This window comes from Poeciliopsis prolifica, unplaced genomic scaffold (genome assembly GCF_027474105.1).
Source record: "Poeciliopsis prolifica strain line A6 unplaced genomic scaffold, Auburn_PproV2 SCAFFOLD004, whole genome shotgun sequence".
NCBI lineage: Eukaryota > Metazoa > Chordata > Actinopteri > Cyprinodontiformes > Poeciliidae > Poeciliopsis > Poeciliopsis prolifica.
This window is the reverse complement of record NW_026562379.1, coordinates 18,810,917-18,837,666: the sequence shown is the minus strand read 5'-3', so window position 1 is coordinate 18,837,666 and position 26,750 is coordinate 18,810,917. Positions and strand designations below refer to the sequence as shown.

The window sequence follows — 26,750 nt, the reverse complement described above, 5'->3', positions numbered from 1 at the left end:
ATGAGAGGAAATTGGTTTAAAAAACCCTGAGATGGATGAAATGTCAGACTTTGTCTTCTGATCCGTGGATCACGTTATTCAGCTGATGTGACTTTATCTTTATATTTTTACTTTTTTGTGGATCGTTTTGATGTTGTGGATAGTAAAACGTTTCTCAGTTTGATCCTGTCGTATTTGATGAATGAATCTCCAGCCTATTTGAGCGTCTCTGCCTGTTTCCTCTCAGGGCCCCTGGGGCCCCCCGGGGTTCCCGGGGCCCCAGGGGCCTCCGGGCGAACCGGGGTTCAACACCTGGCCGGGGCAGAAGGGGGAGGCCGGGGACCCGGGCGACGCGGGGCAGCCGGGCGAGGTGGGGCGGGACGGGTTCCCAGGACGGCCGGGTCCAAAAGGCCGAATGGGAGAGAAAGGAAACCCGGTGAGTACCGGAACCGGACCGGACCGAGCCACGTTTTCACTACCGATCCCAGAGCACAGAGAAAAGCAAATGTTTCATTGTAAAACACATAAATGTAGTGAATTATTTAGTAACTTTTGTTCTTCTGACAATATTTGAACATTCTGGTTTCCCACCGTTTGTCGTTTCTAATCCTTTAATTCCAGGTTTCCTCTGATCTTCCTGATTAAAACAAGTTTATTTCATAACAGATTCATAAATTTGATCAAACATTAAAAACGTAAATCTGTTGAGTTACAGCAGTTTGGAGTGAAAATGGAAATAAACGATAAACTGGAGCACAAAGCATAGAGCTGGAATGAATAGATCTAGCTTTCATAATTGGGACCAATAATAGATATTAATATCAGATCAATAGATCTATGTTTTTGTTTTCATCACTAAAACTGATGGCTGTCATGGTAACAGTTGTGTTTCCCTCGTCCAGGGGCCGCAGAGGTCAAAAGGTAACCGGGGCCCACCGGGCCCCCCTGGTGCCAGTGGGACGCCGGGCCCACCGGGTCCACCGGGCCCACCGGGTCCGCCAGATTATCCGGGTCGTCCAGGACCGACGGGGCCCAAAGGAGCTAACGGCTACATGGGAGATCCTGGAGCACCGGGCCCTAAAGGTCAGTTTGTCAGGAGAGGCCTGGACCGGAACCGGGCCCAGAGCGGACCGGGCCCAGAGCGGACCGGGCCCAGAGCGGACCGGGCCCAGAGCGGACCGGGCCCAGAGCGGACCGGGCCCAGAGCGGACCGGGCCCAGAGTGAAGGCTGACTGCTCTGCTTGTTTCAGGAGAGAAAGGCTCTAAGGGGAACATCCACAACGTTCCAGGAGAACCGGGACCGAAAGGCCACAGAGGATGGCCGGGCGAAACCGGACCTGAAGGTAAGAGACGAATCCACACTTTGGTTCTGGTTCTGGTTTTATTTCGTGCTCCACACCGGCAGCCATCTTGACTCCGACTCATTTATGCCAAAGAAACAAACAGATTAAAATCAACAAGTTAATTTATTAGATTGAAATAGTTCAGACATTTTCATGGACTGATCCGGTTCTGTTCTGATCCGGTTCTGTTCTGATCCGGTTCTGTTCTGATCCGGTTCTGTTCTGATCCGGTTCTGTTCTGATCCGGTTCTGTCCTGGTCTGGTTCGGTTCTTCCATGTTGTGTCTGTTCTCCTTCGGTTCTAGGTGAGACCGGACCTCCGGGTCTCAGAGGATGGCCTGGTCCAAAAGGTCAAAAGGGCTGTGACGGTTCCTCTCGCAAGGGTAACCGGGGCAACGCGGGGTCAAAAGGTCAGATCCAGAACAGCACTGGCCAACTTCTCAGCGTTGATTCAGAACCAAAACAGAACCTTCAATAAACGTCCTTCTGCCATCAGGAGACAAGGGGTCCAAAGGAAAGCCAGGGGCCCCCTGCTATGGCATGAAGGGCCGAGCGGGGCCCCCGGGCCCCCTGGGACCCCCCGGCCCAAAGGTAGAGGACGACCCGAACGCCCAGAACCAACAGTTTGAGTCCGTCTGAACTGTTCACTGATTGACTGAACTGTTCACTAACTGACTGAACTGTTCACTGACAGACTGAACTGTTCACTAACTGACTGACTGAACTGTTCACTGACTGACTGAACTGTTCACTGACTGACTGAACTGTTCACTAACTGACTGAACTGTTCACTGACAGACTGAACTGTTCACTAACTGACTGAACTGTTCACTGACAGACTGAACTGTTCACTGACTGACTGAACTGTTCACTAACTGACAGACTGAACTGTTCACTGACTGACTGAACTGTTCACTAACTGACTGACTGAACTGTTCACTGACTGACTGAACTGTTCACTGACTGACTGAACTGTTCACTAACTGACTGACTGAACTGTTCACTGACTGACTGATATACTGAACAACTTCATCTAAGTAGCGACTTGTTGAACTGTTCAGATCTACTGGAAGTGATTCATCCTCAGATCAAACTAAAACTCGATGATTTTATTAAAATGTGAACATTTTGATCGTCGTCTCTCTGACTGGTTTCCTGCTCTGTGTGGTGAAAAGGGGAACAGAGGCTTTGGGCCGCCGGGTGAGGCGGGTGAACCGGGCCCTCGGGGGCCGGACAGCTGCGACGGACCTCCGGGCGACCCGGGACCGCCGGGACGGCCGGGAGTTCAGGGACCCGTGGGACAAGATGGCCGCCCGGGGCCCAAAGGTAGCAGGACGCTCAGCCTTCTGCCACCAAACTGAAGGTCATCCGCAGAAACGACCAAAGTTCAGATTTAGGAACTCTCCTCAGTTTCTACATAAATGTTTAAATCAGCCTGAAGAAATCAGATTCATAATTAGTATGTAGTATATTTATCAGTTCTGTTATTTCAGACGTGAATCAGTAGCGAGCAGCTAATTAATTCATTTCTGCTTTAAAGAGAAGCAGAAATGAACTGGATAGTTCAAAGGTCAGATTTATTGCAGTTTATTCTGAACAGATTCAGACGAAGTTCAGCTAATAAACCACAACTTCTGCAAAAACATCAGGGATCCCGCAGAAATACACTTTATAAATGCAGAAATGAGTTTTAGTTTAAATGTTCAGGTTTAATTCAAACTTTCTGCAAAACCAAAAGTGAAACTTTTCTTTCACTGAACTAAATAAAAACTGATTACTGGGGAAACAGGAAGTAACTGGAACTTTATTCTGAAATAATAAACATCCTTTGATTTCATGTTCAATAATCTATTGATCAGCCTTTCCTTGACCTTTGACCCTCTGACAGACCGTTTATGGCTCCGTTCTCCTGGATCATTATTTATTACGTTTCTTAGGCTTCGACTCCCACAGGAAATTATATAAACATCACAAAACAAAACCTAAAAATGAACCAAATATAAAAACCTGAAACTAATAATTAGCAACTCATTAAAACGAACCGAATTAAACAACAAACAGCCACAAATAAAATAAAGTCATAAAAAACCCAAAACTATCACGACCCTGAACAGGTTCTGGTTCTGGGACCAGAACCAGAACCTGAACCAGAACCAGAACCTGCCGTTCTGCTGCTGGATGAAGGAAAACCAAACTGGTCTGGTTTTCCTTCAGGTCACCGTGGCGTTGATGGGGAACCTGGTCCCAGGGGTCCGTTTGGGCCCTGTGTCCCCGGAGCTCCAGGACCTCCAGGACCACAAGGGCCGGCGGGTCCAATTGGACCCACAGGTAAATGAGCTCAGCTGAAAGCGGACCTGTCAGCTGGATTCTGTCTCCTTAAGATCTCGCCGTGTTCCCACAGGAACCACGGGGCCGCCGGGTCCGAAGGGAGATCCTGGGACCCCCTTCTCGGGAACCCCCGGGCCCATTGGGCCACCGGGCCCACCGGGACCCGATGGAGGTCCAGGGCCGGCCGGGGAAACGGGGCCCAAAGGGTGGAGAGGGAATCCCGGAGAGCCTGGAGGTCCAGGTGAGACGCCAGTCGCGTCGTCGGCTACAGCGCCGACGTTTGGACTTTCGTTGAGGATTTCTCATCAATCGTTTTTCCTGAAAGACGAAGGAAAGGAGCCGTGTCTGTGTGTTTGTGTTTCAGGGCCCAGAGGAGACATGGGTGTTCCAGGGCCGATGGGGCGTCCTGGAAACGCCGGACCGCCTGGGCCCAGTGGAGAACCGGGACCACAAGGTTTTATTTGAGTGGCTGGATCAGGTTTCTTCTCGTAACGGTTTCTCTCTGAACCTTTTCTGCCATCATTCGTCTCTCAGGTCAGAAGGGTCGGGACGGTTCAAGAGGTTCTCCAGGACCGGCAGGACAGCCAGGGGACAAAGGGGAAACTGGACCCAAAGGCTCCTCAACGGCCATTGGGATCCCAGGGGATCCCGGAGACCCTGGATTTCCAGGTGTTGTATCGTCTTGCATTGCGGCCATTTTGGTAGGCGAGAGCAGCACAAAGCACAGCTGATCCAGGCCTCTTGATCAATGTGCCAGTGAAATGAACATCAACAGCTACAGACTCCTTCAGATCACAGAGACATTCATCAGAACAAGTGAGGAAACGCGGCTTGTGAAGCTCGAGGTTCTTGTGATGCGAGAAGGTCAGGAAGACGCCTTGATATCCAATGCTGACAGTTCCTGCTGCTCTGCCTGGACCAGCTGGAGACATTTGACATCAGACTCACATTGTCAGCGCAGAGAAGAACAAACGGCTTTTTGGGTTCTGGTCCTGCAGGGTTCTAGACCTGCAGGGTTCTGGTCCTGCAGGGTTCTGGTCCTGTAGGTTGTTCTGGACCTGCAGGGTTCTGGACCGGCAGGGTTCTGGACCTGCAGGGTTCTGGTCCTGCAGGGTTCTGGTCCTGTAGGTTGTTCTGGACCTGCAGGGTTCTGGACCTGCAGGGTTCTGGACCGGCAGGGTTCTGGACCTGCAGGGTTCTGGTCCTGCAGGGTTCTGGTCCTGCAGGGTTCTGGACCGGCAGGGTTCTGGTCCTGCAGGGTTCTGGTCCTGCAGGGTTCTGGACCGGCAGGGTTCTGGACCGGCAGGGTTCTGGACCTGCAGGGTTCTGGACCTGCAGGGTTCTGGACCGGCAGGGTTCTGGTCCTGCAGGGTTCTGGACCTGCAGGGTTCTGGACCGGCAGGGTTCTGGTCCTGCAGGGTTCTGGACCTGCAGGGTTCTGGACCGGCAGGGTTCTGGACCGGCAGGGTTCTGGACCTGCAGGGTTCTGGTCCTGCAGGGTTCTGGTCCTGTAGGTTGTTCTGGACCTGCAGGGTTCTGGACCGGCAGGGTTCTGGACCTGCAGGGTTCTGGACCTGCAGGGTTCTGGCTGGTCCTGCAGGTTCTGGTCCTGTAGGTTGTTCTGGACCTGCAGGGTTCTGGACCTGCAGGGTTCTGGACCGGCAGGGTTCTGGACCTGCAGGGTTCTGGACCTGCAGGGTTCTGGACCGGCAGGGTTCTGGACCTGCAGGGTTCTGGACCGGCAGGGTTCTGGACCTGCAGGGTTCTGGTCCTGCAGGGTTCTGGACCTGCAGGGTTCTGGACCGGCAGGGTTCTGGACCTGCAGGGTTCTGGTCCTGCAGGTTGTTCTGGACCTGCAGGGTTCTGGACCTGCAGGGTTCTGGACCGGCAGGGTTCTGGTCCTGCAGGGTTCTGGACCTGCAGGGTTCTGGACCGGCAGGGTTCTGGTCCTGCAGGGTTCTGGACCTGCAGGGTTCTGGACCGGCAGGGTTCTGGACCTGCAGGGTTCTGGACCGGCAGGGTTCTGGACCTGCAGGGTTCTGGTCCTGCAGGGTTCTGGACCTGCAGGGTTCTGGACCGGCAGGGTTCTGGACCTGCAGGGTTCTGGTCCTGCAGGTTGTTCTGGACCTGCAGGGTTCTGGACCTGCAGGGTTCTGGACCGGCAGGGTTCTGGTCCTGCAGGGTTCTGGACCTGCAGGGTTCTGGACCGGCAGGGTTCTGGTCCTGCAGGGTTCTGGACCTGCAGGGTTCTGGACCGGCAGGGTTCTGGTCCTGCAGGGTTCTGGACCTGCAGGGTTCTGGACCTGCAGGGTTCTGGACCTGCAGGGTTCTGGTCCTGCAGGGTTCTGGACCTGCAGGGTTCTGGACCTGCAGGGTTCTGGACTGTGGGTCAGACTTGTGAAGTTGCTGCTGCAGGAATCAAAGCCACCTGAGACTTTTGTCGTCTGGTCCTGGAAATGTTCTGCAGCTGCTAGAAGGTCCAGTCTGGATCTGGCTTTATGTGGTTCTGGAGGGTCAGGTCAGAGGTCAGAGGTCGGAGGTCATCCTGTGCTGGTTCCTCTTTGGGTTCAAATCATAACTTGTTAAACTAAACGATGTTTGATCAGCAGTGAAGCCAAACATTTAAAGATTTGTTTCTGGAGTTTTAATTCTCTGTTTGCTTCCTTGATCAGGACCCAGAGGTCTCACTGGGGAAAAAGGACAAGGAGGCCCCCCAGGGAGCCCGGGGCCACCGGGCCTGGACGGAAAGCCTGGAGGTCCGGGGCCCCCAGGTAAACGTTTGGCTGCTGTGCGATTGAGCGAAGCAGTGGACGTCGTTTCCCTGGTTTTCATGAAATGTTTCACGTCTCTGGCTGTCAGGACGTCCTGGAGATCCGGGTAGAGATGGAGAGAGAGGTCCTCCTGGTGGCCCTGGACCCCCAGGGGACAAGGGACGCACTGGTAGACCAGGTAAACGTTTCCAAAGAGCCGACAGCTTTAAATAAGTCAGAAATGAAAACAAACTCCGGGAAAACTGCGTCAGTTTCAGCTCCGCCGATGTTTTCTACAGGCGACCCGGGTGAAAAAGGTGCAAACGGACCCAATGGGCTCCCTGGTTCAGATGGAGGGCCAGGACAACCCGGAGATCAGGGACCTAAAGGAGAACCAGGTTTTGGACCGGGAGCAAAAGGCTGTAAAGGAACGAAGGTACAGAAAAACAGCCACTGTGTCCCGAACAGGACAGAATAGAGGAGAATTCAACCGACACACAGCAACACGACCCGCCGACTGGACCAGCACCGAGTTCTGATCCTGTCCCTCCGTCTGTCCATCGCCTGGGACCTTCAACGGTTCAAACACCCAAACAAACGGCGACTTCTAACGTCCCACCGTCTGTCCCACCATCTGTCCCACCATCTGTCCCTCCGTCTGTCCCTCCATCTGTCCCTCCGTCTGTCCCTCCATCTGTCCCTCCGTCTGTCCCTCCATCTGTCCCACCATCTGTCCCTCCATCTGTCCCACCATCTGTCCCTCCGTCTGTCCCTCCATCTGTCCCACCATCTGTCCCTCCATCTGTCCCACCGTCTGTCCCACCATCTGTCCCTCCGTCTGTCCCTCCGTCTGTCCCTCCATCTGTCCCTCCGTCTGTCCCTCCATCTGTCCCACCATCTGTCCCTCCGTCTGTCCCACCATCTGTCCCTCTGTCCTCCTCGTCCCCTCTGTCCCTCTGTCCCATCTCCCGTCTGTCCGTCCCTCCCTCTGTCCTCCATCTGTCCCACCCATCTGTCCCTCCATCTGTCCCCGTCTGTCCCTCCGTCTGTCCCTCTGTCCCACCATCTGTCCCTCCGTCTGTCCCACTCTGTCCCTCCGTCTGTCCCTCCATCTGTCCCCGTCTGTCCCTCCATCTGTCCCACATCTGTCCCACCATCTGTCCCTCCGTCTGTCCCTCCATCTGTCCCACTCTGTCCCTCCATCTGTCCCACGTCTGTCCCACCGTCTGTCCCCGTCTGTCCTCCCTGTCCTCCATCTGTCCCACCATCTGTCCCTCCGTCTGTCCCACCATCTGTCCCTCCGTCTGTCCCTCCATCTGTCCCACCATCTGTCCCTCCATCTGTCCCACCGTCTGTCCCTCCGTCTGTCCCTCCATCTGTCCCACCGTCTGTCCCACCATCTGTCCCTCCGTCTGTCCCTCCATCTGTCCCTCCATCTGTCCCACCGTCTGTCCCTCCGTCTGTCCCACCATCTGTCCCTCCGTCTGTCCCTCCGTCTGTCCCTCCGTCTGTCCCACCATCTGTCCCTCCGTCTGTCCCACCATCTGTCCCACCATCTGTCCCTCCATCTGTCCCTCCATCTGTCCCACCGTCTGTCCCTCCGTCTGTCCCACCATCTGTCCCTCCATCTGTCCCTCCGTCTGTCCCTCCATCTGTCCCACCGTCTGTCCCACCATCTGTCCCTCCGTCTGTCCCCGTCTGTCCCACCATCTGTCCCTCCGTCTGTCCCACCATCTGTCCCTCCGTCTGTCCCTCCAAACTGTATTTAATGCATAAATGTCGGTTGTTCTACTAAATTGTCAGACTGATCTGCTCTCTTCGATGATGAAAACCATCAAACAAAAACTCATTTATTCTTGGTAGAAACAGATTCTGAAATAAATCCTGTTTCTTAACAGGATTTATTTGTCCAATAGAATAAATAAAAAATGATCCACTGAAAGTCAAAACGACGACTTTGGGGCCAAAGTGATTCACATTCTTGGTCTTTTAGAACCAAGCAGAATTAAAAGTCTGACCGGGTCTCCAGTCCAAACCGAACCCTTTTGGTTCCTACATGGACGGAGAACCAAGAGAAGCTTTAGAGGGAATAGTCAAAGTAACGTTCTGCTGCGCTGCTGGATGATGTACAGTTCCAGAACCAAAGTCCAGGTTCTGTGACAGGCTGCAGTTTATATTCATTCATTCATGTTCTTGTTTTTCCCCCAGGGGCCTCCTGGGCCTCCAGGACCTTCAGGTCCAAAAGGACCAGGAGGACCAGCTGGAGACGTTGGCCCCCCGGGGCCCTGCGGTCCTTGTGGACCTGTGGGATCCGAAGGGCCGCCTGGATCCAAAGGTCTGATTGGTCGCATCATCGTTTCTCCTCTCAGTTTGAGATCTGGGCTGAAAACGTTTCGTTCGCCTGCAGGTTTTCCTGGTGGAGCCGGTGAGAAAGGTTTGGACGGCCCTCCTGGGACCTGTGGCCCTCCAGGGCCTTCTGGAAAACCAGGTACGCCAGAGTCGCTTCACCGGCAGCTTTAAACTCACCGGCTGCGATTCCATTAAATAAGAAACGATTCAAATCTCACATGAATTCATGTGATAAATCATTAAAACGCCTCCATCGTCCGACCACTTCCTGTTGTCTTCTTCATCGTTTCCATCAGTAGTAACATCCGGCTGTCGGTCATGTGACTTCTGAAATAAAAACAAATGTTTCCATTGCAGTTTTATGAAATCATTTCATCTCAGCAGCAAAACGTTTTACTGAAAAACAACTTTATGAAAATCCTCTGAAGCTGCAGTTTGTAACTTTTAAAATATTTATTGATTACATACTTATGGAAACTGTGAGCAGATAATCTGTGAAAAAATCCTCTGCATTCTCCAAGTGCTAATTAGAAAACAACCAATCAGTACAAGGAGGCGGGTCTTAGTGCTGTCAGTCACTCTCTGTGTGGCGCTGCTCATCCCTACTTGCTGTCTACTAACTGCAGCTAGCATAGCCTGTTGTGAAAGGCTATGCTAGCTGCATAGCAGATTATTGGTTTTTCTTTAATGGTGAGTTGATTCTCCACCATTAGCACATTTTGCAGCACGTACATCAGGTTGATTGTCAGCGCTAAGCCCGGCCTCCTGGCTCTGATTGGTTGTTTTTGGTGCAGTAGCAACATTTTCTCACAGCATGGAGATATTTTTCATGCGTTATATCTATTTTCATATTCCACGGTGAATGAAGCTTTAAACTTCTGTCCGACCTTCGTCTCCAGGATGGCAGGGCTCTCCTGGAGCGCCAGGTCCACCCGGACCCAAAGGAGACCAGGGCCGGGACGGGTTCCCCGGGGCTGACGGAGAGAAAGGAGATATGGGCTGTAAGAGTGAATAGACGTACGATCCAAAGCGTTGCCCTGCAAACCTTCACTGATCTGCTTCTTTACCTGCAGCGTGTGTTTATGGACCTGGGGGGCCGACAGGAGGACCGGGCCCCCCTGGTAAGGCTTTGCTTTAATTCTGGTTGGGGTGGGTCCAGAAGGAAGCTGTAACTCTGCCACCCTCCTCCTCCAGGACCCGTGGGGGAAAGAGGTCCGCCGGGATGCTGTGGGCCTCCTGGACCCTCTGGGCCTGCAGGAGACCCGGGTTACAAAGGCACTAAGGGCCCCCCAGGGCCTCCTGGATGTCCTGGGAAGAAAGGGGGAGAGTGCATTGATGGAATGAAGGGATATAAAGGATTTCCTGGACCTAAAGGACCGAAAGGTGGAGAGCTTAGTCTGTTTGACAGCTGAATTCGTCTCTGGATGAAATAAACGGTCAAATCTGTCACTGCGTAGGCCCTAAGGGACCGCCCGGTCCGCCGGGTCCTGGTTACAAAGGCCATAAAGGCGTTAAAGGAGAACCGGGTCTCCCAGGACCACCGGGACCAATCGGTGACCCCGGTCCTTATGGACCTCCTGTGAGTCCCGCCCAGAGGTCAAGTTAAGAGAAAAACAAAGTGAAAGTAGGAAGAAGTGTCACATGTACCTGTTTTGCCTTCAGGGTCCTTGCGGGCCGCCTGGATATCCTGGAGATAAAGGCTGCAGAGGCCCGAATGGACCAAAGGGTCAAATCGGTAAGAACCGCAGCCTGATGGATTTCAGCTGAGCAGTTTGTCTTCCTGTTTGTTTATGATTCAACAAATTCACAGCTGATCTCATCAGAAGCCATTTTAGAGAACAAAAAGATCTGAATCCATAAATATGTCAGATCAGCACAAATAAGATTCCCATGAAGGTTCTTGGATCACAGTTATCATAAAAAGCAGCATGTCATTATGGTAATTAGCACGCCGCCGCTGTTCTGTCTTGGTCAGGAAGCAGACAGGACTGTAGAACGACAGCAATGCATTCTGGGTAGAGAATCTCTGGGAGAAATGTGGCTTCAGAATTAAATGGCGTCAAACTGATTTTATGATCTGATCTTAGAGCTTTGACTCATTGATGTTTGGTCAAAGTTAAATAGGATCAACCCTCTTACTGACCTCAGAGCGCCCCCTGGTGTGTGTTTCAGGTATGGAAGGGGAGAAAGGACCGCCAGGTAACTCTGGCCCAGGTGGACCATCAGGACGAATGGGGAGCCCAGGTAAGAGGAAGCAAGAAAACCTGAGACGGGCCAGTTGTTGGATCGGCTCTGATTAACCCAATACTGCCCCAATCCTGCCCTATTACTGCCCCAATCCTGCCCTATTACTGCCCTATTACTGCCCCAATCCTGCCCTATTACTGCCCTATTACTGCCCCAATCCTGCCCTATTACTGCCCCAATCCTGCCCTATTACTGCCCCAATCCTGCCCTATTACTGCCCCAATCCTGCCCTATTACTGCCCAAATCCTGCCCTATTACTGCCCCAATCCTGCCCTATTACTGCCCCAATCCTGCCCTATTACTGCCCCAATCCTGCCCCAATGTTGTCCTCTGCTGCCCCCTGCAGGACCAAATGGGAAGGACAGGTATGTTGATGTGCGGCTGATACCAGGAGACCCAGGTGAAGAAGGACCTCCAGGCCAAATGGGGGGAATCGGATACCCGGGTTCACCTGGAGCGAGGGGAGCTGATGGTGAGTCAGGTTGCCATGGTTACAGCAGAAACACCTGCAGCTCTCTCCTGATGTGCCGTTTTCCCGGTTCCAGGTTCAGAAGGCTCACCTGGAGAACCGGGTCGGACGGGAAGACCTGGGCGTGACGGACCGAGAGGAGAGGATGGAGAGAGAGGACGAATCGGCCGGAAAGGTGTGAAAACATCCGACTCCTCCTAAAATCACTATGGCAACAAGTGAAACGTCAAAAAGTCGACCTTTGGCCTTTAGTTTCTGACCCGGTCCGTGTCGAGGCTCAGAGTTTCTGCATGCTGAGTTCAGATGAAGTCCAATCACCTGCTTGGTTCCAGGCGCGAACGGAGAGCGTGGCAGGGTGGGAGCCAAGGGTCCTCCAGGTGAGCCAGGTGAGCCAGGTGAGCCAGACTACGGCCCGCCGCCCAGGAGGACCGGCTTCCTGTTCAGCAGACACAGCCAGGACAGCGCCGCCCCGGCCTGCCCGGCCCAGTCCACGCTCATATTCAGAGGATACTCGCTGCTCTTCATCAACGGCTACAGCCGCGCTCACGGACAGGACCTGGGTAGGTCTGTGCAGGTCACAGAGGTCACAGCCTACCTCAGAAATATAGATCATAAGCCTCCCTGTCCGACCAAGCAGACTTAGCATTCTAGAGCCGCACTGGGACAATCTGAAATACAAAACTATCAGAATAAAGTCACAACAGTACTAACAGTAATATTCCAGTTTTGTTCTGATGGTTTGGTTTTGGCCGCCATGCCTCACCGCCATGCCTCACCACCATGCCTCACCATGCCTCACCGCCATGCCTCACCGCCATGCCTCACCATGCCTCACCGCCATGCCTCACCATGCCTCACCACCATGCCTCACCGCCGCGCCTCACCGCCATGCCTCACCACCATGCCTCACCGCCATGCCTCACCGCCGCGCCTCACCGCCGCGCCTCACCGCCATGCCTCCCCACCATGCCTCACCGCCATGCCTCACCGCCGCGCCTCACCGCCGCGCCTCACCGCCATGCCTCACCACCATGCCTCAACGCCGCGCCTCACCGCCGTGCCTCACCACCATGCCTCACCGCCGCGCCTCACCGCCATGCCTCACCACCATGCCTCACCACCATGCCTCACCGCCGCGCCTCACCGCCGTGCCTCACCGCCATGCCTCACCGCCGCGCCTCACCGCCATGCCTCACCGCCGCGCCTCACCGCCGCGCCTCACCGCCATGCCTCACCCCATGCCTCACCGCCATGCCTCACCGCCGCGCCTCACCGCCATGCCTCACCGCCATGCCTCACCGCCGCGCCTCACCGCCGCGCCTCACCGCCATGCCTCACCGCCACCGTGTCGGTCTCCCTACAGGAACGGTCGGCAGCTGCCTGCAGCGTTTCAGCACCATTCCCTTCCTGATCTGTGAGACTGGAGAGGAATGTCGATACGCTGAGAGAAACGACTATTCCTACTGGCTGTCCAACATCAGGAGCCCAACAAACCAGAGCGACCCAGAGGCGGCGCTGGAGTCCAAGATCAGCAAGTAGCGTCAGCTCTTAGAGGAAAACCTCCTGATTCCAGAACATCAGAAAACAAAGCGACTGTGAGGCGTTCCACCTGGTTCAGGTTGGTTTCTGGGTTGCAGGTGTTCGGTGTGCGAGTCTGAAGCCAACGTGATCGCCATCCACAGCCAGACCAGCGCCGTCCCGCGCTGCCCTGTGGACTGGCAGTCGCTCTGGACCGGATTCTCCTTTGTGATGGTCAGTGGGACGTTTCCCTCACAGCTAGAACTGCAACGTTTAGACTCATCACGTCTTCTGTGTTCAGGAAACTGGTGTCGGTGCCGAGGGCTCGGGTCAGCCTCTGGTTTCTCCCGGATCCTGCCTGGAAAACTTCCAAGGAATGCCGTTCCTGGAGTGCAGCAGCAGCTCGGGAACCTGCAAGTACGACAACGCGCTGTACAGCTACTGGCTGGCTGCTCTGGACCCGAACAACATGTTCAGGTAAACCTCCATTCACCTGCTGACAGCATGCTAACAGCATGCTAACTGCTACGCGACTCCCTGCTGGCGCTCAGAGGTTCAACAACATCAGGTGCTGCAGCACCCTGCTGCAGCAACAATAAATCACTCTAACAATCGGACAGATATTGGTTTCCTCTCCCATCAAATGCTAAAAAGGTCAAAGGTTATGCAGCAAATCCTTCAGCTGCTGATGAATCTGAGTTACTTTAACATACGGATGGAATCAAAAGTCATTCAGCTCTAACACTGACATTTCATGATAAGTTAGTAAAACTTTATTTTTAAGATATAAAATCACAAAACATTTTACAACAACGAATAAAAACCAACATAAGTTAAAGTCAGATTTTATAACCCATGGAGGTCAGAGGTTCTGTGTCACCATGAGGACGATTTCTCCAGGTCAATAAAATATTCTTAAATTGCTCTCTAAAATAATCCTGAGCTGCATCAATGTTGGAGTCGTGTCTAAAACTTGGCAGCAGCATGTTGAACATAAGAAAAACAATTAATAAAATACTTTAAAATCAATTTAAAGCCAAATTATATGTGCAGCTATGTTACTGTGTTTATATTATTTACAAATAAATAATATAAATAATCCATTAAAAAGGGTGAGCAGCTTCAGTCGGACCCAAACGACCAGAAGTGAACCGAGGTTAAATGAAACTACGTTCAGATGAACCTCAAACCTCTGAGCCTGCAGTTTCCCTGACGGCCAGCAGGTGGCAGCGTTCTCTGTGGAACTGACTCTGTTTGGATCTGCAGGAGGCCCAGCAGCTGGATCCTTCCAGGGAACAACCCAGACAACATCAGCCGCTGCAGAGTCTGCATGAAGACCATGCAGATGTGACCTTTGACCTCTGACCTCTGAGGGTCAGAAGCCAGGTCGTTCCAACAGCACATCTGTCCCCCAGGACTCCTGTCCTCCGAAGCAGTCAGACATGAGCAGAACCAGAACCGGTTGTGGTGTCGCTTGGTTCTGAGCAGGAAGACGTCGCGTTGCCAGGTTGGTGAAGAGCCGCAGCCGGTTCACAAACTCCTCCTGTTGGTTTGTTTCTCATCAGCAACTTTTAGTCTGAGACCTGAGAAAACTTCAGGATGAGAGTTTAGTTTATGAAGAGGCAGCAGAACGGCATCGGCCAATCAGAGGCCGGCCCGAAGCCAAAGCATCGGCCAATCAGAGGCCGGCCCGAAGCCAAAGCATCGGCCAATCAGAGGCCGGCCCGAAGCCAAAGCATCGGCCAATCAGAGGCCGGCCCGAAGCCAAAGCATCGGCCAATCAGAGGCCGGCCTGACGCTGTCCTCTGCTTGCCTAAAGTCAGAAACTGGTTGAAGATTTTAGGACTTCCTGGTTCTATCAGGAAGTCTCTCTGATAGAAAATCCAGGCCCAGAGCTTCATCCTGCCACCACCATGTCTGACTGTTTTCTGAGTTTTACTGCTGTTTTGGTCTTTTTATGGAACATTTTCCAGACTAAAGCTACGTTCACACAGCAGGTTCAGATTTTTTTAGCCGAAATCCGAATTTGTTTTCTGTTTTACTAATTAAATACAATCCGATTTCTGGTTGAACAGTCTCCAACCGCAAAGAACGATGTTGCCGTTACCCAGCAGCACTCTGTGATCGGGACTAAAGATGGCCGCCGCCATGTGTGGATGGTTCTTAAAGAGGCAGCAACATATAAAATCAAACTTTTAAAAAAATCTTTGTTATAATTTTATTTCCTCGTGAAAAACAAACTTGCAGTTTTGCTTTGATTCATTCATATTTGAGATTTCTCCATGGCAACCATTCAGCTGCAGAACGCCTGGCTGGACCTAGCCCCGCCTCCGAGACAAACCTCCTCCCCCACTCAGCTCCTTCAGACTAGCTGCCAGCAATTAGCAAACAGCTGGTGGAACTGCAGAGCCGCTGCTCAGAGCAACACTGGTAAAAATGTTAAAGCGATAATAGAGGGGCCATGTTGGGATGACTTCCTGGAGGCGGAGCTTCAGAAAGAGCTGGAGCTTCTTAAGGAGACAGAGGCCCAATTTCAAAGTCAGGACCTAAAGTTTGTTTTTAGTCATATTTGGTCTCCAGAGGATTTTTGTAGGAAACCAGCTGTTCTATGAAGCAGTGAGTTCACTGACTCGTTTATGTCCAGATTCACCGTCTGGCTTCTTCTGCGGCTGAATTATGGCGCATCTCGTGGCGACGAAGGAAAAGTTGGACAAAATGTGACACAATTTATGAAAACTATCAAACAATTGAATTCCACATATAGAAGAGGAACAGATCAGATTTTACTGGGAGCGAAAAGAAGGAAAGTCTGATATGATTGCAGTCCCTGCTGTGTGAACGCGGCGTTGACAAAAAACTCGTTGACGAACGCGGTTTTATTGAAGGCGGCGCCTTGTTGGGGTTTTCTGCCTACTTCATGTCGTCATTGGGGTTCTATTCAGGTTCAGACTGAATTGACTGAAACGGTGAGATGTTGCATTAAACGGTTCAGTTTCTCTGATGTAACCAAACATTTTCAACAACAAACCATCTGTGGCTGACGTCATGCTCACGTCTGATTGGCTGAGAGGACAGGAAGTCTGGAAACTGAGACGATCTGAAATGTGCTGTGGGATTTATGACATTTTTATTGTTTTTATTGCCTCTGTCACATATTCACTAACAGTGGCTGTTAAATCTGTAGATAAATCCATAAATGTATTTGAATCAGTTCTGTTTAAATATTTTGTTGTTGTTTTATCATCTCAGCAGAAATGGAGCCAAAACATAGAAAACATTTATGGACTCGACATGAACACAGAAAACATGGAGCTCTGTTTCCTCCTGTCAGCTTTTGGTGAAACTAATTATTTGTTTCTGAGGTTTTAAATCCAACTGAAGTGTTAAATATCATCTTTAAAGATGGCTGACCTCAGCCTGACGCTCTCATTCGGTTCATAGGGATGATTATCTATGGAGGAATTTTACTGCCATAAGTTGACAGCACACATTTCCAGTCTGAAAGCAGGATTTCATTTCTTTGTTCTCAAATCTTTCAAATCTTTGTTTTCTTTGAGTGGCTGTGCTGCATCCAGGTAGATGTTACTAGAAAACCCATTGAAATGATCAAAATCAGCCATTTTTCTGGAATAATGCCGTGACTCTTTAACCCGAGGTAATCAGCAGAGGGGAGGGGTTACCACTTTTTCTGTATATTTATCCATTTTTCGCTAAAAATCATTTTAGCAACTCTTATTCTGTGTAGCAGACTTTCATGGCAGCGAAGCTCTGCAGAAAGTATTTGAAAGGGCAGAAATTTTGAGAGTAAAGATTAAATTCTGTGACTTATGGCAGTAAAATCCCCCATAGTTATCTGATCTAATGGACTTTCAGAGTTTTCTGCGTTTTTCTCATCGTGTTTCCTGCTACAGCTTCCTGTCAGTCGGTTCACTTCATCCTCATGTAAATCTGTTTCTTTGTTTTATTAAAATTTCTTCATCAATCATCTTCTTTGATGTTCACCTGGTCTTCTTTTTTCCACCTGAGAAATTATATCCATGCGTAAAATTAAGTTTATTATATAAATTAGTTTTATTTTCCCTCCTGACGGTCCAGTCGACCCGGTTCTACTGGAACCAGAACATCTGCTCCACCTGCAGCTGCTGTGGCTCTGAGTCAAATCAGTCTGTTCCCCTCCTGGCCTGTGGGGGCGCTGCACCAACAACCACTGCAGGAAACGACACAAAAACCTCTGAAGACACTGAGAGCAACTTCCTTCAACACTAAAATCTGACGCCTCCATCTTGTTTCATCTGGTGAAGGAGGATTTCTCTTTAGGAGGAGCCATTTCTGCTGCTAGCGCTAGGCTAGCATGTTAGCTTTGGCTGTATTTACCCAGAATGCCCTGCGCTGCAGTCCACTTCCTGCTTTTGGAGCGCTCTCTGGTCCGCTTGTTTGCTGGTTTCTGCCTCACAGTGTCGGTCGTGGAGTCGTAAGCAGCAGCAGCTTCACCGTCACACGAAGATGAAACCGCTCTGATTCCTGGACGCCCCTCCTCTCAGTATCGACCTGATGGCGCCGCCACAAACCAAATCTGCCTCATCGTCTCACCACGCCGACATGGGAAGGAAAAAATCTACATGTTACACTTTTCAGATTCAGATTAGCTTTACTTTAGTAAATCTACAAAAAGAAAATAAAACATTACAAATCAATAATTAACCAGTGAATGAACAGGCTGATCTTCCCTGCTGCTCGTCTCTCTGAATGTTTCTGCTGCGTTTGGATCAGCTGAACCAGGCCAGGATTTATTCTGGAGGATCGTCCCGCAGCTTCGCTTTCATCCAGGAGAATCTGAAACTCTGAGCTGAACGTCGGCGACTCGTTCTGCTTCAAACTTTACCTTTTATTATTTCAATAATCTGCATGTTGGAGTGACTCAGACTGACACGTCTGAACACATCACAGCGAGGAGCGGTGATGTCATCGGGCTCCCATCAAGCCCCCGGGTCTGTGTGTGTGTGTGTGTGGGGTGTGTGTGTGTGTGTGTGCGGGTGTGTGCGTGGGGTGTGTGTGTGTGTGTGTGTGTGTGGGTGTGTGTGCGTGGGTGTGTGTGTAGATGTGTGTGTGTGTGTAGATGTGTGTGTGTGTGTAGATGTGTGTGTGTGTAGATGTGTGTGTGTGTGGGGGGTGTGTGTGTGTGTAGATGTGTGTGTGTGTGTGTAGATGTGTGTGTGTGTAGATGTGTGTGTGTAGTGTGTGTGTGTGTGTGTGTGTATGTGTGTGTGTGTGTAGATGTGTGTGTTTGTGTGTAGATATGTGTGTGTGTGTAGATGTGTGTGTGTAGATGTGTGTGTGTGTGTGTAGATGTGTGTGTAGATGTGTGTGTGTAGATGTGTGTGTGTGTGTGTAGATGTGTGTGTGTGTGTGTGTAGATGTGTGTGTGTAGATGTGTGTGTGTAGATGTGTGTGTGTAGATGTGTGTGTGTGTGTGTAGATGTGTGTGTGTAGATGTGTGTGTGTGTGTGTAGATGTGTGTGTGTGTGTGCGTGTGTAGATGTGTGTGTAGATGTGTGTGTGTGTGTAGATGTGTGTGTGTAGATGTGTGGGGTGTGTGTGTGTGTGCGTGTGTAGATGTGTGTGTGTGTGTGTAGATGTGTGTGTAGATGTGTGGGGTGTGTGTGTGCGTGTGTGTGTAGATGTGTGTGTGTGTGTGTGTAGATGTGTGTGTGTGTGTGTGTAGATGTGTGTGTAGATGTGTGGGGTGTGTGTGTAGATGTGTGTGTGTGTGTTGATGCCAGTGGGTACCTAGTGACGGCACCTCGCTGCTAATGTGTTGCCAGGGCAACCACCTGCTGTTAATGTGCTGTTTATTAGCAGAGATGATGAAGACGCTGGAGATGGAAATGTTTGACGACTTTACGATCTCTGGCAGGAATCTGTTTAGTCATCGATCAATAAACAATCAAATCTGTTTTGTTTTCAAACAAAATGATTTTTTGAATCAGACTCAAGGAGACGTTTCACATCACAAATCTGTTTTATATTTCAGCCGTAATGAATCTAAAACTGAGTTTATTTTCTGAATCACTGCAGAACCAACAAAAATAGTTTGAATTGAAAGTGGCAGGTTTGCTGGTCCGTTGCAGACCACGCATATGCTGGACATGAACCGTTAGACTTTAATCAACATAAGCGTTCGTCATCCGGACAGAAATGATCTGACTGGACCTTTTTTGAGCCACATAATGTGATCTATAAAGAGCTGGTAACTGCTCACAAGGAAAATCTGAAAAGTGTGGCATGCATCAGCAGGAAGCCTGTCTGAGTCCGAAGGCTGGAGGTTTGTTGAACATCTCCAATCTTTGTGAAACAGCTCAACCTCAGACTGGATGGAGAAAATCTGATTACATCAGTTTTCAGATTTTACCACAGAGTTCGGCTGGATTTGGATCCGGACTTTGACTAGGCCATTCTAACCCAACTGCTTTGATCTAAACCATCTGTTGTTTTCCTATCAACTTGGACCAATTTCCCTGATAATGGTGCCGCTTGCTAACAGTTGGTGTTCTTAAAGGTGAGGTTCTTAAAGGTGAACTTTTAAACTGGAGCTTCATTTTTATAATCATATATTTAATGTTCTTATTCATTTATAAATGTCAGTTTTAAACATAATTAGTTTTAAAATTCAATGTTTAGCCTAAATATTAAGCTCTGTATGAAGTTTAGCTCCAAACTAAATATTTACTTCTGAGATCAACTAAATATTGGTAAATTTTATGTTGCAAATTAATTATTTAGCCTGGAATGACATATTTAGTTTAACAATATTTTACATTCAGGCTTCAGACTAAATGTTTTTCTCTGATATTAAATATTGAACTGATAGACTAATTTAAAACTAACATTTTAACATTTATAGATGAATGAATGAATGAATGAATGAATGAATGAATGACATGCAGAGTAAATATGAAACTGAAAAATGATTTACTTCCTGGCTGAATAAACTAACTGGCTGTTTTCCATCCAGGATCCAGTTTGACCTGAAGACGATAATCTGAACCTGCAGAGGAATCAACCTGAGGTCTTCGTCTCTTCGTCTCTACGTCTCTACGTCTCTATGTCTCTTCATCTCTTCGTCTCTACGTCTCTATGTCTCTATGTCTCTACGTCTTTTATTCCTTGTAAAGTTGGTTGTGTTTTGAAGACTTTAGCTGATTTAAGTCTCTGCTTGTTGCTGCTGAGTTCTGGGATTCCCTGACTTTCCAGCTGAAGGTTTTGCAGTGAAGTCGGATGGAAGCCTTTGAAGCCGCCATGTGTGTGTGTGTGTGTGTGTGTGTGTGTGTGTCTGGGGGGCGGGGGGGACTGCGTGTGTGTGTGTGTGTGTGTGTGTGCGTGCGTGTTTGCGTGCGTGTGTGTGTGTGGGGGGGGGGAGGGCTGCGTGTGTGTGTGTGGGGGGCGGGGGGGACTGCGTGTGTGTGTGTGTGTGCGTGTGTGCGTGCGTGTTTGCGTGCGTGTGTGTGTGGGGGGGGAGGGCTGCGTGTGTGGGCGTGTGTGTGTGGGGGGGGGGGGGACTGTGTGTGTGTGCGTGCGTGTGTGGGGGGGGGGGGGGGGGGCGGGGGGGACTGCGTGTGTGTGTGTGTGCGTGCGTGTGTGTGTGTGTGGGCGTGTGTGTGTGGGGGGGGCGGGGGGGACTGTGTGTGTGTGTGCGTGCGTGTGGTGTGTGTGGGGGGGGGGGGGGGCGGGGGGGACTGCGTGTGTGTGTGTGTGTGTGCGTGCGTGTGTGTGTGTGTGGGCGTGTGTGTGTGTGGGGGGGGGCGGGGGGGAGTGTGTGTGTGTGTGTGTGTGCGTGCGTGTGTGTGCGTGTGTGCAGTGGGTGGCTTGCCGCCGTGCTTAATGGAGATATCAGTGAGTGCTAATGAAGTCTGCTAATCCTCTGAACGCTCCGTTAATCCCCCCGCATTCTGCCGTTGTCTTTGTGGAGCCGAGCGCTGCGGCTGATGGTTTCTGCTTTTATTGTCTCATTTGGACAGGATGAGGACTAATGGACTTCTGTTTAACTTTAACTCGGCGTTCCTTCATCGCCCTGCAGCTGCCAATCAGCCGCGCCGAGTCACGTGACCCTCGGGGGGAGCAGGCCTCATAAGAGCAGCGGCAGCAGAACCAGCAGCTCAGAACCAGAGCCAGCACCAGGACCAGCAGGAGAAACCCGACCAGAACCCAGTAGGACCTCTTGCTCCTGCTCCTCTTCCTCAGCTCTTCCTCTCTCACCTTCTTTTCCTGACTCTGCAGGTATGCATCACTCTCGCTGTCCCGCCATCTTGGTCCTCGCCGCGCTGGCCGCGCTCAGTCTGGGCGTTTCATCTCAGGTCGACAGAGACCAGGACCCCTACCAGAACCAGAACCTGGACCTGGAACCGGAGCTGCGTCACCACCGGCTGCTGCAGCGAGCCCGCAGCGCCGGACTGCTCTCGCAGGTAAAACCGACCTCTGGCTTCACCTTTGACCTCAAGATGAGAACCAGCTCAGTTTTTATAGAACTGGGGACGTTTTCCTGTTACTGGTTCCAGTTCCAGTTCCTTACTGGCTCAGATTAAAGAGCCCAGTGGAGCTTCTGATTGGCTGTTTGAATCAGCTGTTCTGATTGGCTGTTTGAACTGAGCTCCCTGTCAGGAATCTGCATCTCTAAACGTTCAAATCCAGATTCAAATTTGCTTTAATGGACGCGAAACTTTAGAGGACCAAGAACCGAACCCTGAGGAACTCCAGATCCCATCAAACTATTTAAATTACCGCTATGGTAAAATACTGACTGACTGTAAATTTAGCTTTATTTTCACAAGCTAAACAATGTTTATTGATCAAAATGATAAATCTGCCTCAGAATCTTCCAACATCAGTTTGATGCAAAACATCTGATTTATGACAGATTTCAAATGTAAACATTTATAATGAAACAGTTTCTGTAACGTTAAATGATGGATGTTTCGCTGCATTTTGATGATTCAAATGTTTCCGTTTGTCTCGACTGAGTTTCTGTTTGAAACTTGGAGAAAAATAAAGTTCTGGTCAGAACCAAACGTCAAATTATTTGGGTCCGGTTCGATCTGGCCGGTCGGTCTGCAGCTGACCGTGTGGTTCTGGTTCTGTCCGGTTCTGCAGGACTGGTCCAAGCGGGCCGTGGACGACCTGCTGGCCCAGATGTCGAGGTCGGAGGTCGAGGCCCAGCAGGACGATTCGGAGGCGGCTTCCAGAGGAACCGCCTCCAGACTGAATCTGGAGCGGTCCGTCGACACCACGGCCCGCGAACGCAAAGCTGGCTGCAAGAACTTCTACTGGAAGGGCCTGACTTCCTGTTGAAGCAGGAAGCAGGTAACTGACTTCCTGTTGAGGCCACGCTCACGTCCTGTGAGCCATGTTTCTAACTGGTTCCTGTTCCTGTGTTCCCAGCTGAGGCCACACCCCCCCGGAACCAAACGACCAATCGCCTGCAGGGGCGGCTGAACCGACCAATCAGCAGTCTTGCCTGAGTAATTATTGTAATTGTCCAATAAAGAACGAACTCAATCAGTTTGGTGGCTCCGCCTCCTTTAATCTGAACCAAAAACCAGGTCAGGGGTCAAAGGGGCATCATGTCTTCCAGCCACAAAATCATTTTATGGAATCATCAGGGAACTCTGCTGTCTTCAGTCACTATCAAATGCTTTATATGTCAAATATGACATAAAATCAATTTAACTTTATTTAAATTTTTGAAATTGGGCCTCTGTCTCTTTAAAAACTCTGGTTCCTCCAGGAAGTCATCCCAACATGGCTCCTCTATTAACCCTTTAATGTTTTTACCAGCTTTGCTCTGAGCAGCAGCTGTCTGCTAATTGCTGCTGGCTAGTCTGAAGGAGCTGAGTGGGGGAGGAGCTGCGCCTTCAAGGCGGGGCTAGGTCCTCCCAGCTAAATGGTTGCCATGGAGATTAACGGATTTCTCAACAGCAACATTATAACATGATGTAAAGCTTAAAGAAGTCGATCTTACATGGTACTGGCCCCTTAAGGCAGAAATGCTGCTGCAGCACTGGGAGCACTGGGAGTGTTTGTGTGGAAACAGCAGCAGGTTTTCCTGTTTGAACAGAACGAGGGTCGAGTTTCATGAACCTGTAATGGAGAAAAAGAGAGAGAGCAAACACTGAGTTCAAACAACTGGAGAGTTCAAACACTCTGGGCGCTAAGTGGAGTTTAGCTAACGGTGTTGATGGCACTGGGGGGATTCAGGCTTCATTATGGAAGCATCTGACTGTCATCAGCTGCTTTGTTTGCCAAAGTGATGGCGACCCTGGAGAGGTCACTGGCTAATCTAAAAGCTCCAGTGGAGCCACCAGAGTCCGTTCCACACTGAGAACATGCAGAAAAACTCCTGGGTTTGAACAGCCTGACGAGCTAACGGCTCTTCCACTGGCTGACTGGGCTGCAAAATTTATTTATTAAGCTGGGCTACATTTTATGCTAATACCAGAAGCTAGCTGCAGTAGCCCTGCAGCGCTAATCACAAACATTAGCGCTGCAGGGCTACTGCAGCACAACACAAGGTATGTAGCTAAAGCTAATGCTAAAGCTTCAACATTAACATATTAACTATCAAATTCACACCTTCAAACATCTGCAACAAAAAACTAATTTTATTGATTTTAATGTCAATATTTTAAATGTTTCTAAATCAGTTTGTCACAACTGTTGTTGTTTTTAAAGTGCTTTATCAGTAAAATGGTAATTTCTCGATTTTCTAATCTTCAGTTATTTATGACTTTATAAAATCTTTAACCATTTAATGTTGACATTATGATTTACATTTTGGTTTTATTTGTTCCTGAAAGTTTGAACGTGAGGAGAGGAAATGGAACTTCACCTACTTCAAAATAAGAGCGTAAATAAATGTGTGACTACCTGAAAAAATTTTAAGTCAATAATCAAAACACAAACATCAATCTTTTTTCAGCTGAACCTTTTATCTGCCAAAATGTATTTAATGGAAGCTAAAAGTACCAAAGTTTTCAAAGTTAGCAGAAGCGCTAAAGATTAGCTCTGCTGTTACTGGCTCAGCTAATTTTTAGCACTTCAGAATTTATCAGAATGTATTTAGTTGATGGTAAATATATTAAACATTTTCACAGTTAGGAAAGTGCTAAGCTAATATTAGCATAGCTAACTTTTAGCTTAGCACTTCAGAATTTAGGCTAGCAAATCTATTTAGGGGAAGCAAAGTGCGCCCCCCAGTGTGTGATCCAATTATAGAGGGTCACACTCTTAAGCCTCCCTGTCAGGTTCCTATGTGACCGGAGTCAGAGTCCGGTCCGGTCCGCTCTGGTCCTGTCCGGTCCGGTCCGCTCTGGTCCTGTCCGGTCCGGTCCGGTCCGCTCTGCTCCGGTCCGGTCCGCTCCGGTCCGGTCCGGAGGCCGGCAGTCAGTCGGGTTCGTTTCCGGGCAGAACTGGACTCTGCCAGGCTTTTCCCTCTGAAACCGGGTTTCTGGTTTAGTTCTGAACTTTCTGTTTTGTCACCTGGCTCTCTTCTCATTGGTCGGTCGTTTTGCCTTTAGCTTTTCAGAGTTTCACAGACAGAATGGAGGTCAGGGGTCAGGGGTCGTAAAAACACCTGAGCAACAGTTTCATTTCAAAACGTCGACTGAGAGATGAATTTAATCGGGAAAAACTTTCTGATTCTTTTCAGAAAATGTTTGACCCAAAGCTCCGATTTCACATCCAGAGAGAAAAACTGAGTTTGTTTTTCTACCGTCACGTTTTTCCTCCTCCACAGGATTTCATCTCCTGACAGCATCAACCGTCTGCGCCGTCCTTCGCTCGTTGTGAGTCTGTCACTGTTTTCTAAAAGCTGACATGAAATCAGACTGCAGGTGTTTTTCTGTCCAAAGCTTTTCATCTGGTTGAAAAAGGTCTGACAGGAACGCACAACGTTCCTGTCATCCTGATGCTCACAGCAAAATGTTACTCAAGTATTTAGTTCCAAACTAAACATTTAGTTTGAAAAGTAACTTTTTTTAATCAAGCTAACAAGCTAAATATGCAGCTTGTAACTAACTTTCAGCTCAGTGATGCTAAGTCACCTAGCAGGTTCATTTAGATTGGTAACTACTTAGCTTAGCGCTAAATAATTAGCTTGCTCACAGAATATTTAGTTTGCAAACAAACTAATTAGCCCACAGTAGCAAGCTACTTAGCATGCTAAGTAGCTAAGTAAATAAAAAAACAAACTAACTGCTTAAACAAGCTGCGGATATTTTCTTTTTCTTTGTTAAAGTATTTAGCTAATTAAATATATAGTGATGTGATTCGGCTTATTATGTGAATATTTAGTTTGAAACTGTGACATTTCTAAATTAATGAATAAAATGTTAAGAGGGAAACTTCCAGATCCCAGGAGAATCTGACCTCTGACCTCTGATCTGGCAGAACTCATCGGAGCGAGAAGAACCAGAACATCCAGAACCAGCTGACATGGTGAACACCAACACAATCTGAACCGACCAATCAGATTGGTTCTGGAGACTGGAACACATGCTGGGAACATCCCAGTCTGTGTTGGGAACGTTGGGAACATCCCAGTCTGTGTTGGGAACGTTGGGAACATCCCAGTCTGTGTTGGGAACGTTGGGAACATCCCAGTCTGTATTGGGAACGTTGGGAACATCCCAGTCTGTGTTGGGAACGTTGGGAACATACCAGTCTGTATTGGGAACGTTGGGAACATCCCAGTCTGTGTTGGGAACGTCCCAGTCTGTGTTGGGAACGTTGGGAACGTCCCAGTCTGTGTTGGGAACGTTGGGAACATCCCAGTCTGTGTTGGGAACGTTGGGAACATCCCAGTCTGTGTTGGGAACGTTGGGAACATGCCAGTCTGTATTGGGAACGTTGGGAACATCCCAGTCTGTGTTGGGAACGTTGGGAACATCCCAGTCTGTGTTGGGAACGTCCCAGTCTGTGTTGGGAACGTTGGGAACATCCCAGTCTGTGTTGGGAACGTTGGGAACATCCCAGTCTGTGTTGGGAACGTCCCAGTCTGTGTTGGGAACGTTGGGAACGTCCCAGTCTGTGTTGGGAACGTTCCAGTCTGTGTTGGGAACGTTGGGAACGTCCCAGTCTGTTGGGAACGTCCCAGTCTGTGTTGGGAACATTGGGAACGTCCCAGTCTGTGTTGGGAATGTTGGGAACGTCCCAGTCTGTGTTGGGAACGTTGGGAACGTCCCAGTCTGTGTTGGGAACGTCCCAGTCTGTGTTGGGAACGTTCCAGTGTGTGTAGGGAACGTTGGGAACGTCCCAGTCTGTGTTGGGAACGTCCCAGTCTGTGTTGGGAACATTGGGAACGTCCCAGTCTGTGTTGGGAATGTTGGGAACGTCCCAGTCTGTGTTGGGAACGTTGGGAACGTCCCAGTCTGTGTTGGGAACGTCCCAGTCTGTGTTGGGAACGTTCCAGTCTGTGTTGGGAACGTTGGGAACGTCGTAGTCTGTGTTGGGAATGTCCCAGTCTGTGTAGGGTACGTTGGGAACGTCCCAGTCTGTGTTGGGAACGTTGGGAACATGCCAGTCTGTATTGGGAACGTTGGGAACATCCCAGTCTGTGTTGGGAACGTTGGGAACATACCAGTCTGTATTGGGAACGTTGGGAACATCCCAGTCTGTGTTGGGAACGTCCCAGTCTGTGTTGGGAACGTTGGGAATGTCCCAGTCTGTGTTGGGAACGTTGGGAACATCCCAGTCTGTGTTGGGAACGTTGGGAACATC

The 26,750-nt window shown here is 49.9% G+C and overlaps 2 protein-coding genes across 2 annotated transcripts in view; both read left to right on the top strand.

Moving 5' to 3' along the window:
- Positions 1-16,973, top strand: part of col4a3 (collagen, type IV, alpha 3) — a 30,360-nt gene extending 13,387 nt beyond the window's left edge. The window contains exons 25-52 of the mRNA XM_055028023.1: positions 227-415; positions 882-1,062; positions 1,230-1,322; positions 1,627-1,731; positions 1,818-1,912; positions 2,497-2,647; positions 3,536-3,649; positions 3,723-3,890; positions 4,014-4,103; positions 4,184-4,318; positions 6,322-6,420; positions 6,509-6,598; positions 6,699-6,835; positions 8,608-8,734; positions 8,807-8,887; positions 9,648-9,749; positions 9,822-9,869; positions 9,943-10,131; positions 10,206-10,327; positions 10,411-10,483; positions 10,921-10,992; positions 11,343-11,468; positions 11,542-11,640; positions 11,798-12,025; positions 12,829-13,000; positions 13,103-13,217; positions 13,285-13,460; positions 14,250-16,973. Of these exons, the coding sequence (XP_054883998.1) occupies positions 227-415; positions 882-1,062; positions 1,230-1,322; positions 1,627-1,731; positions 1,818-1,912; positions 2,497-2,647; positions 3,536-3,649; positions 3,723-3,890; positions 4,014-4,103; positions 4,184-4,318; positions 6,322-6,420; positions 6,509-6,598; positions 6,699-6,835; positions 8,608-8,734; positions 8,807-8,887; positions 9,648-9,749; positions 9,822-9,869; positions 9,943-10,131; positions 10,206-10,327; positions 10,411-10,483; positions 10,921-10,992; positions 11,343-11,468; positions 11,542-11,640; positions 11,798-12,025; positions 12,829-13,000; positions 13,103-13,217; positions 13,285-13,460; positions 14,250-14,334 (3,462 nt within the window). The 3' untranslated portion in view covers positions 14,335-16,973. The remainder of the gene's footprint in view (positions 1-226; positions 416-881; positions 1,063-1,229; positions 1,323-1,626; positions 1,732-1,817; positions 1,913-2,496; positions 2,648-3,535; positions 3,650-3,722; positions 3,891-4,013; positions 4,104-4,183; positions 4,319-6,321; positions 6,421-6,508; positions 6,599-6,698; positions 6,836-8,607; positions 8,735-8,806; positions 8,888-9,647; positions 9,750-9,821; positions 9,870-9,942; positions 10,132-10,205; positions 10,328-10,410; positions 10,484-10,920; positions 10,993-11,342; positions 11,469-11,541; positions 11,641-11,797; positions 12,026-12,828; positions 13,001-13,102; positions 13,218-13,284; positions 13,461-14,249) is intronic.
- Positions 16,974-20,994: 4,021 nt separating this feature from the next.
- sst1.2 (somatostatin 1, tandem duplicate 2) lies at positions 20,995-22,537 on the top strand. Its single transcript, XM_055028025.1, is given in 5 exon segments — positions 20,995-21,089; positions 21,091-21,188; positions 21,258-21,442; positions 22,128-22,337; positions 22,416-22,537. Coding segments are annotated over 4 exon segments (561 nt in total). The 5' UTR covers positions 20,995-21,009; the 3' UTR covers positions 22,326-22,337; positions 22,416-22,537.
- Positions 22,538-26,750: the final 4,213 nt, after the last annotated feature.